The 11,292-nt window shown below is 38.3% G+C and overlaps 1 protein-coding gene across 1 annotated transcript; it reads right to left on the minus strand.

The window, feature by feature from the left end:
* Positions 1–208: 208 nt before the first annotated feature.
* Positions 209–4,325, minus strand: LOC149823241 (transcription factor ILR3-like). The gene is made up of 6 exons (XM_090018730.1): positions 4,185–4,325; positions 3,521–3,677; positions 2,095–2,160; positions 1,626–1,703; positions 1,362–1,524; positions 209–889 (listed from the first exon to the last, which is right to left on the minus strand). The coding sequence occupies exons 2-6, from the start codon at positions 3,631–3,633 to the stop codon at positions 632–634; spliced, it is 678 nt and encodes a 225-aa protein (XP_089874856.1). The 5' UTR covers positions 3,634–3,677; positions 4,185–4,325; the 3' UTR covers positions 209–631.
* Positions 4,326–11,292: the final 6,967 nt, after the last annotated feature.

The following is an 11,292-nucleotide window of genomic DNA, read 5'->3' on the forward strand; positions in this document are numbered from 1 at the left end:
CTGCCAGAAGTTGCACCTGCACCACTAGCAGGTAGGTTTAGCATGTTTTTTAGTAAGCAGGTTTTCATTCCTCTGATCATGGTATCAAAGATACAGTTTTTTAGAACTTAGATGTTCATCGGAACCTCCTTGGACAATGATATCCCAATCGTTCATATCGCAAAACTTTCACAAGATTCGAAGCAAGAACAATCACAATGGGCAATATCACAATCACAAATTGTACTCTTTTTCATGTTTCACTAACCTTCATAAGGTGTTATAATTGTGATTTACAATCAGTCTTGAGAAAATCCAAGAATCACATGGCACTGCAAATCCAGATATTCATAGTTATCCAAAAAAATACCCTAAAAGTCTTTGAAGTTCTAAAGCGTTTTGTGAACATGAAAACACCATGACTACACAGTTTTTCTTTACATGTAAAATCCCACTTCTATCTTTTTCTACGTAAAGCACTTCTTGTTCCCTCTTTTGGATGCAACTTATCAGTTCAGCAAGATATCAAGATCCAACATAAGCTTAAGGTTGGGTTTGACATTTCATTCTAATAAGATTACAGGACTGATACCAAACATCCATCAGCACATATTTCTGCAAGGCAATGGATGGCAGAAATGCAGAACAAAACCTAAGCAACAGGAGGCCTGAGGACATGATCCTGGGAGGTATCCAAAACTGCTGGAGGGATCCATTGCCACATAGTCACCGGAGAGTAGTTAGGATAGAGAATGGCCTTCGAATTGTCCGCAAATGCAGGTGCATGGAATGCAGCAGCAGGGTGTGGAATGAAAGCAGATGGCATGCTTGTGCTTTTGATTGCTTGCTCTATCCGCTCCTTTTCCGCCTTCAGCCTCACCTTCTCATCTCTTAGCTCCGTCTTCTCAGCCTGTGGAGTCCCGAGCATTAAGCATTAACTAGGCAGTATTATAACCACAAAGTTGGAGAGAGAGAGAGAGAGAGTACTACACGTAACAGAAATGTGTGTGTGTGTGTGTTATCCAGTTATTTTAGCCTCTAAGCATTGGGCACAACTTTCATCTGAGTGACCTCATAAGAATAATGGTTCATCCGCAACATCTTATTTAACAAATCATGTTATTTCTTACATTGATAGTTTTTGTCATTCACCAATGTAAAGAAAAAGAATTTTGGCAATCTTAGAATTACTGGAACCATTTGAAAATAGCTGGAAAATGTGTGCCAATCAAGCTAAAAGAAGAACTCATACATTACGCAGAAGATCTCCTGTAAGTGAGCTTATGGAAGGAAAATCTCCTTCTTTGACCATGATCATAAAGTACGTGATATTGTAGTCTGAACCAAACATACCAGCAGTATACAAAAGGCAGGGCATTTACCTTGAGATTTTTTATTGTTTCGTGGAGTGCTGCCTTTGCATCCTTGAGCTTCTGTGCCTCGGCTCGTAGCTGTTTTACAGCACGAACGGCATCACTCAGAATTACAACTTTGTCACTCTTTGGGGTACCTTCTGGATCCAGTACGGAGCATAACTCTAGGAACCTGAAAATATAGGCCTTCATTTAGTTGGGATACATGATAAATTGCAACGGGACATCAGCGAGAGAGAGAGAGAGAGAGAGAGAGAGAGAGAGAGAGAGCACCGATCATTAAGCTTGTCCCTCCGTAATTTTTCACGGCATGCTTTAGATCGAGGCCCACTGTTTAACTCATCATGAACCCTGTAATTATGGCTAATAGTCAGAGAAGAAATAGTATTTCCTACACACAAATCTCAAAACCTGTGAACCTATATCACATGGATATGGGTACAGGTGCACGCTGTGAAATCAGGAAGGTGTAATGCAGGAAACTCTGAAAACCATCGATCAAGTAAATGCCAAAGTGTTTTTGTGTGTGTGTGTTTTCTGCGATCTTTTTTTTCTTTTTTCCTTAACAAGACATGGAAACCAATTCTTTCGGTCGCTAATTATCCATTTTCTTAAGTACCATTAAGAGAAAACATACACACTCCAACCTTCCAAGTCTTAACTGCTACAAAGAGAGTACGAGCACACGTGTGTGCGCAGACATACACACAATTTTCCCCTTGTGACAGATTGCATTTCATACCTTTTCTTTGAAGAAGCTTTTTCACTGTAATGAACTTCCTTGTAGGAACTATCCACACCTATGCCACTGCAAGCAAAAGACATCATGTAACTTCCCCTGATTATTGCACCAACAAGTGCATTATCTTAAACACATTTGTGTGTGTGTGTGTGTGCGTGTGTGTGAGTAAACAAATGAGGTAAAGACAACTAAATCCAGAAAAGGAAAAAGTTGTTTTCATTTTTTGACCTACACATAATCCAGGATATGTCTATTCCTAACAAAACACTCCCCATGGTTCAGGCATGGTTTCCAAATATGTGCATGTGAAAATGCACATATGCATGAGAGAGAGAGAGAGAGAGTAAATTGTAATTGCAACTGTTAAATTAGCATCAATCTGATGGTATCAGGTGGACCTGATGCAACACGAACCAAAATGCATTATTGACGTGACACAACAGAGAGATCTTAATAAGTTTCAGAGATAAAGATCTACTTCAAAACCTGACTTAGCAGTAATCGTGGTTTATCCATTTTCGCAGAAAAAAATACAGGACTAAGAATCATAGAGTGATTCTTCATATCTATTGTTCAAAACATCTAGGGCATCAAGCAATGATAAGATCCACAGGATCTGTCATTTTATAGGTAGTTCAAGCTCCAAGGAGAGTCGATTTCAGGTAACAAACTATCAAGCCTTCAATGAAACGACAGTTATGTAAGAGAAAATCAAATAGCTGAAACAGAAGAACTAAAATGAAAGGCAGCATGACGCATTGCATATTCACAAACTATAAAGCTATGTCACAAATATCAGCGATATTTCCAAAATATCATGATAAAATCATGATCCTTTCAGAAACTGATATTACCCCGATAATATCATGGTATTTGCAAAATATCACATATCTTTAGAATATCCCGACATTGGCACAATGTTTACACAAAAAATTTCTCATTTCCAAATTTCAAATTTCCTCAATCTTTTTATATTTTCAACTATTTACATTTCCCAATTTTTTCCAAGATTTAAAAAAAATCAAAATATTCGAAAATTCTGAATTCACCTAAAATTCTGATAAACAAATTTGTGACTATTGTATTGATGAAGAACCAACAAAACAAAGAAGTGCTCCAAAGAATTAAACAACCATCTAAAGTATGACCCTAATCCCACTCATATATCTCTCCAACTCCAATCAATTACAATTTCAAAATTCACCTTTCATGCAAAAGGCCTACAAAACCAAATCAAACACCTGAAACCCCTGAAAAGAAAAAATCTACCACAAACATCATTCAGATCTCAAATCATCTCAAAACAAAAACCCAACATAAACATGACCAATCAATCATAGAACACCAAATCATACTAACAACCAAAAATGGACAAAACAATCCACAAGAAAACAAGAAAAAAAACAAAAGGAGAGAAAAGCAGTACCTAGAACCAGAATGATCACCCACAACCTGAGGAGGCCAAAGATATTCACCAGGCTGAACTTCATCCACCATGCTGAAATCTATAACCCATCCGCTGCTCTGTACATACCCCATATTCTTGTGTTCCTGTTTTCCTCCCAAACAAAACTCTAATCGATCTGATACCCACCAAACAGCCAACAAAGAAAAAACACCCCAAAATTAGCATCTAAACTAAAAAAACAATCACACCCAAATCACCAAAACCATGAAAAAAACAAACAAACACCCAATAAAAACCAATGGAAACCTCAAATCCCAATCACAAACAAAAACAAGAAAAAACCAACGAACACCCCAATCAGACCAATACAAAACTGAAATCCCAAACACAAATAAAAACAAGAAAAACCAACAAACACCCAATAAAAACCCGAAATCCCAATCACAAACAAAAACCGAGAAAAACCAACAAACACCCAATAAAACCCGAAATCACAATCACAAACAAAACCGAGAAAAACCAACAAACACCCAATAAAACCCGAAATCACAATCACAAACAAAACCGAGAAAAACCAACAAACACCCAATAAAAACCCGAAATCCCAATCACAAACAAAACCGAGAAAACCCAACAAAAGAAGAAGAAGAAGAAGAAGAAGATGAAGAAGAGAAATCATTACCCTGAAATCCATGAAAGGTCGAGTCTCTGAGTTCCGAGAGGAGATTAGATTTCTGATTAAGAGAACAAAAGGCTGTTCCAGAGTCAGACTTATCAACTCGTGGGGGATGCGTTCCTTGCTCACGTCTCCTACCTCCCGTTCGCTGCCTTTTCAACTCTTTACCCGAACACGTTCACGCGAGTATTTTTTTATTATTGCGAATCCATATACGGTGGCTCCCCGCGTTTCCAAAGGCCAATTACCGAACTACCCCGATTGGTCCTGTTGAAGGGAACCCAAGAATGCTGATTGCGTAAGTTCGTGCCCATGTATATTGGGTGAGCTCACAACGCTTCGGACCTCGGGTCTTGCCCATGGTTAGGAAAACTCCGTTTAAAACGGATTCCTTTAAATAAAACTTCGAAAATGAAAAAAAAAACAATTGAAACTCCCTCGCTTTTCAAAAATGGCAAAAAAAAAGTGTTCATTTGAGAGAAGAGTTTAGAACACCAAAACTTATGAAGTAAAATACTTTTTAAAAAAACTCAATTATAGATCCAATTGGATCGGATCTTCAGATTGGATCATAAATCTGAATCTCATTGTTTCCATATCCTCACTAGCTTCTCATAGAAAAATCTCATATGGATGTCTGTTTTTTAAACCCCGTTCTCTAAAATTAAAACCAAATTAAACCAATACTTATTGTTGGTCGATTTTTTTTTCTTTTTAATGTGAGACCTTTCAAATAATGTATTCAATAGTTAACGGTTTTTGCAGTTTCACTTGTTTCTAACTATGGTCTTGCCCTTACCAACGGGGGCTTCGCTTGTGTGGCAGGAGCAGTTAGTGCACGTCACCTTGAGGTGGGATATTGCAAGTTCGAATCCCTATGATACAGTTGTATTACTGGTTCTATTGAAAAAACTATGGCCTTGCTCTCACCAACGGGGCTCGGCTTGTCCGGTAAGAGTACCTAGTACATGTCACCTTGTATTGGTAGGTTGCAGGTTCAAAACCCAATGGTGTAGTTGTATAACTGCCTAACCCCAGGTTGCCTTTCATAAAAAAAAACTATGGTCTTGCCCTTGCAATGGACCTTGTCCGTCTAAGATAGCCTCATATCAATCATTTAGCTCAGTTGATTAGATCTAGACTTGCAAATAAGTCAAGCCTAGGAATGGCAGCAGTGGATCGGGGTAGAGGTGGGGGACAAGGTCTCCACCCTTGCCCCATTTCATATCTTTCATCCGTGGTTCAAACGGGGCGAGACAGGGCAGGGTCCCATTTATCTATGTCATCGGTCATCCTTAAAGGTATTAAGTTATTTTACTAACTGGAAACGGGGTGGGGCGAGGCGGAAAAAAGCGTAAGTCCATCTCTGCCTCCATCCCTGCACGGGTTTTGATTTAAACCTTCATCCCCGGTCCAAATGGGGCGAGGTGGGCCCCATAAGTGAAAATGGGATTCTTTTTATTCTTTATTTTAGTATTTAAAAGGACACATAAAAGAACCCAAAACGCTACAATTTCAAAATGTCATTATATTTTAAATATCTTTATATTAATTTATTAAACGGATATTTTGCCAATAAAAAAACCAAAAAAATCAACTTGACAAGAGGAATTACATAGGCTAATTTGCTTCAAAGTCTACAAAAGTAGGGAGTGAAATTAAATATTGAACAATAATATGTATAATAATATGTGCTGGTTGAAAAGGCCTGAGTTAGGTGAATACGCACCAAGACGACTCGTTGGCAGTTGGGTGCGTGGTTTCATCATCACATGTCACGCCTATGCAAGCCATGATTCTTTGAAAGTGGACCCTACGATGACATGCTAAGCCGTGTGGGGGCAGTACGTCCGTTCAATGACATCATGGCAACTAGGGATGGCAGTGGGAAAGCGGGGCCCGCCCCGCCTCACCCCGTTTGGACCGGGGATGAAGGGTATGAAACGGGGATGGAGGCAGGGACGAAGGTTAAAATCCATCCCCGTCTGGGCGTGGAGGCGGGGATGGACGTGCACTTTTCCCCGCCCCGCCTCATCCCCACCCTGACCACTTTTCCCAGCAATATCCCCGCCCCGCCCCGCCTCATCCCCGTTTGAACCGAGGATGCAGGACATGAAAAGGGGATGAAGGCGGAGGTGGAGGATAAAATCCATCCCCGCCAGGGAGGCGGGGCGAGGGTGGAGGATAAAATTTTGAGGCGGGGCGGGGGTGGAGACCTTGTCCCCCGCCCCGCCCCACTACCATCCCTAATGGCAACTAGCGGTGTCCACAGGTCGGGATTGGTTCAGACCCAAGTGAAACCAGACTTAGATCAATATTTTGGATATGGTATTAGGTTCAGACCCGGTCTAATCAGGTCAACTATAAGAAAACCATACTGAGACCTGATTAAAAATACATGAGCCAAACCCGGACCATACCCGGTAAAACCATATTTTTGTATCATTTTTACAATGAAAATTTATGGGTCTTAATCGGAACTTGGGTCGGGTCAGTCTGGTATAATGGGTCTTCTCCAATCCAAACAGGATGAGGCGGGGCGGGGCCCATTTTTCCCGGTCCACTGCCATCCTTATCAGTCCCTTATTAATATTATTTATAATTTATTAATATTTTATTTACATTTTGGGCGTCAATCCGTGGGGGCTTGACCGAGGATGACACCCCTTCGTTAATCAGGGAGCCAACCTTTTCGTTATTTAATTAAAAAAAAAAAACATTCCATAAAATTTCGAAAACGACCCTTCAGTTTGACGAAGAGCCACCGGTTTTATTTAAAAATAAAACCTCACTTCATGTAACGTAACAACAAAATGACCATGTAATCCTCATAGTTTGAAATAAAGGTGTCAATTACGAGGCTGCAAACGGGTCGAATTTGGTCAGATATCCGATCCGAGTCTCAAACATGTTTTTCGGATATAGAGCTTTTAAGTAAGACCTGAATGTATATTTGGATCAAATTCGGATATGTTCAACGGGATCACTTTTGAATTAGGATCGGATTAGAATAAGCATTTTAAGTTGGAACTCAAATTGAGCGGATTTCATTTTTTTTTCTATTTTTTCAAAATCCAGTATTAATACATGCATTTAGGATATGGATTCAACCTTACATCCTAGGCCACAGAGTTTTATCCTCTTAGGGTAGATCTAAGATTTACCTGCCATCGGAGCTCGGGTTTTTCTGTATAACAACAACAACAAAAACAACAACTACGCTTCAGCCCAAAACAATTGGGGTCGGTGATATGAACCAACAAAGAAAATCATTTTGGGTCTTTCACATGAATCCTTCTCCTCCAATCATTTCTATCCAATGCCATGTCCTCGGTGAGGTTCAAAGCATTCATATCCTTTCCTATCACCTCCATCCATGTCTTCCTAGGCCTACCCCAACCTCTTTTAACTAATATATTTTCCCATTTCTCCATCCTTCTAACTGGAGCATCATTAGGCATTCGCCGAATATGTCCATACCACCATAAACGATTCTCTCATCTAATTTTTCAATGAGTGCAACACTTACCTTCTTACGTATCTCCTCATTCTGAATCTTATCTTTTATTGTATTTCCACACATCCATCTCAGCATACACATCTCAGCTACACTCATTTTTTGAATATGATGTCTCTTGACAGCCCAACATTTCGTACCATATAGTAAAGCGGACCTAATAGTCATCCTATAAAACTTTTCCTTCAACCGCAATGATATTCTACGATCGCACAACACTCTAGTTGCACTCTTCCATTTTAACATATACTTATCGCAAGATTTTTATTTTTAAATGTGTTTTATTTATATTTTCTGTATAACAAATAAAAAAATCAGTTATGTTTAAAGCTTGGTAACAAATATCGTGAGATTTATAAAAATCTAGTGATAATATTGTGAGAAATTGCCTGAAAGTTTAAAACGGTAATTTCTTGCGAGAATTTCGTACCGTGATAAATATTGTGATATTTACCATTTTAGCATATACTTATTGCAATATTTTTTATTTTAAATGTGTTTTACTTATATTTTCTTATAAAAATATCTTTTTATCTTTTTAATTTGTTTTTTACTGTCAAGATTTTGCCAAAAAATGTGAGATTTATGAAAATTTTGAAAATCTCCCAAGTTTTTTTGACTCCCGAGATTTTGGGGTTTTTGACATTTGTCACTATGATTTAAAGTTCAAACGAAATAAAACACAAGAAAATAAATGTATTCTTTTGCTTCACAAGTGGTGCGGCAAAAATCACACTCTTTTAATTTTTGTATTGCTGTGATATTGTGGGGGCCACGTACCAAAAAAAGATATAAAGGAAAGCTTTTTCTTTGAGAACACAAACTGCAAAATTTTTTAATAATAGTTTTTAAATATAATTCTGGAAATTTTCTCCTCTTGTTGTAGAAAAGAACAAAAATTGATGTGATATATAGTTAACTTTTCTCCATTCAAAACAACTGGAGTGTGGCTGGCGCCCGCTTACAATTTTATAATTAGGCATAGCACATGCCACCAACACTTTATTTACTTGGATTTAAAATGGCCATCAACCTAATTACTCTTCATACTACAAAAGATGAGTCTCGATCAGGTGCAATCACATTGCACATATTTATGTAATTTAAAGTGTATTTTAGGTTTATTTATTTATTTAAGAACAGAGAACTCATATTCAGAGTCAAGGACTTAATGGGGTTGACTATGTCTACCATGTTTTTTTGGATTTTTAACTCAAAGAAACCACACTTGACACAAAGACCTAGTCGCTCTGGCTCAGCCTGCCATACCTACGGTCGTCGTGCTAGCAGCGTAAAACTCCAAAGCTAAGACCCCTGCCCTTGGGGCTTATGCTAAGTGTTGGCTTGCACAAAAGGATGATACCCATGAAAATCGAATCTTGACTGCCCGTCTAGCAGCCCAGGCACTACCCCACTACGCCAATCCCTTGGGTCGTCACTGTGGTGATGGCGTAAACCCCATGACACATCCCTTGCTTCCATAGAGTCGCCTGGATTTGCTTTGGCATAAGCATGGGGCACAGTAACCTTACTCTTGCCGTGAGAATGACACCCTCGCCACCAAGGGCCTTCGGGGTTGAAGAGTAATTAGGTTAATATGGCTATTTAATTTTTAAGTAATTAAAGATCTATTGGCATGTGCTATGCCTAATTATAAAATTTTATGTGGGCGCCAGCCGCACTACAGTTGCTCCCAGTGGCAAAAAAGATATAAAATATGTCATTTCAGTTATTGCTCCTTTCAATAACAAAAGGGAACTTCGAGAATTACAAACAAAAACTAATATAAAATTTTGTGCAGTTCATGTTCCCTAAGTCTTTTTTCTTTTTTTAATATCTTTACCGTACGGATCGCCCACAATCTATCACCCTAGGGGCGTCAACGGGTCTGGTGACAAATAAGAAAACCCGATTAAGATTCAGATCCAGATCCAGACCCCAAGATCCGATTAATACATGGACCCGGGTATAGTTTGTGAAATTTATACCAGACCCGAGATTGACCCGAGTTCCAATTAAGACCCACACATTTTCAATGTGAAAAATATAAAAAATATTATTTTACAGGGTATGGTCCGGGTCTGGTTCATGTAGTTCTTATTGGGTCTAAGTATGGTTTCTCTTATAGTAGACCTGATTAGAGTCGAGTCCGGACCCGGACCCGTTGACACCCACCACATACATACGAAATTGAATGATTGTGATTTTGCCACGCCACTTGTCAACTAAAAAAGTATTTTTTTTGGTTCGTTTTTATTTGGTATGATGGGCAAGCCTAACTCAATGTCTAGCATTGAGGAGTACCTTAAAAAGAAAAAGACTTGAGTAAATATAATCAACAAGCGTTTTTTTTTGGTGGCAAAATCTGTTTTTTCAAAAACTCGTGAGAAATTGAAAATTTTCATAAATCTCGCATTTTTTTAGAAAAATCTTGGCAATAAAAAAATAAATTAAAAATATAAAAACATTTTATAAGAAATTATTAATACAAATTATTTAAAAATAAGAATACACTGTTTTTTCATGATAAATAACTGTTTAAAACGTAAATACCATGTTTAGATTGCGGTATTTATGTTTTTTCATAAATCTCGCAATATTTTGAAAATCTTGCAAGAAATTGCCGTTTTAAACTTTCAGGCAATTTCTCGTGATATTATCGCATGATTTTCATAAATCTCCCTATATTTGTCACTATGCATATAATGTTTTGCAGCGCCGCTGACAGCCTTTCATCTTGGTAGTCTCCGTCTCGATAAATATTGAGATGGGTGGCCGTCAGTGGCTGCACACAATAACAATGTTGTCGGTATGGGTATGGGCCCTGAATCGTTTTGGCCACGGATGAAGTTGTATCGAACCGATACCGATACCGATACTGATCAAGTGAATCATTATGTATTGGTCAAAAAATAATAAAAAATATTACGTGTCAAAACGTAACACATATAAAAACCATTAAAACAATGTTAAAAATTATTTTTTAGTATTTTTTATGTTTATTTAAAATAGCCAATTCAGGGGTAAATCGTATCGATTTTCTGCCGATACGATACGTATCAGCCACATATAACATTGATAAAAAATGTCCAACATGTGATTTGTGGGAGAAAAAGGCACTAGACATCAGAAGGTACAAGTACGACTGGGACTTGGGCGTGATGAAGTTAGTATTTATGCAAATCTGTTTGAATCGGCCGATGACGTATCGTATTGTCCAAAGGTTGATACGAGACCAGGCTGATTTGATGTAATTTTTAAATATTTTAAAAAATTAATTTCAATTATTTTTAATATTTTTGTGATGTGTCATTTGCTGGTTAAAATTGACTGATTCGGTATAGAATCGGAATCAGCTGATTCATTGAATAGTTTTGAAATCGATTCAGAGTCCGATACGATTCTGACAACATTGCTTGGGACAGAGCATGGGGAGGCCCCTTCACATCTTATCAATGGCCAATGGGATTGCCAAATTAGGGGCTTGGGCGTGAACAGGGGTGTCAACCCTTGGGGTTTGGTTCTGACCCACGTGAAACCAGACTTGAACTAGATTTTCACGTATGGTATGGGGTCTGGACTTGGGTTTAATCGGAT

The sequence above is a fragment of the Nuphar pumila genome, chromosome 10, assembly GCF_984573655.1.
Source record: "Nuphar pumila chromosome 10, dmNupPumi1.hap1.1, whole genome shotgun sequence".
NCBI lineage: Eukaryota > Viridiplantae > Streptophyta > Magnoliopsida > Nymphaeales > Nymphaeaceae > Nuphar > Nuphar pumila.

Coding starts and splice junctions, on each gene's coding strand:
- LOC149823241 (XM_090018730.1), bottom strand. CDS start 3,633: ATGGGGTATGTACAGAGCAGCGGATGGGTTATAGATTTCAGCATGGTG. Junction 1,704..2,094: donor AAAGCTTCTTCAAAGAAAAG/GTATGAAATGCA, acceptor CCATAATTACAG/GGTTCATGATGAGTTAAACA. Junction 890..1,361: donor AAACAATAAAAAATCTCAAG/GTAAATGCCCTG, acceptor GGGACTCCACAG/GCTGAGAAGACGGAGCTAAG.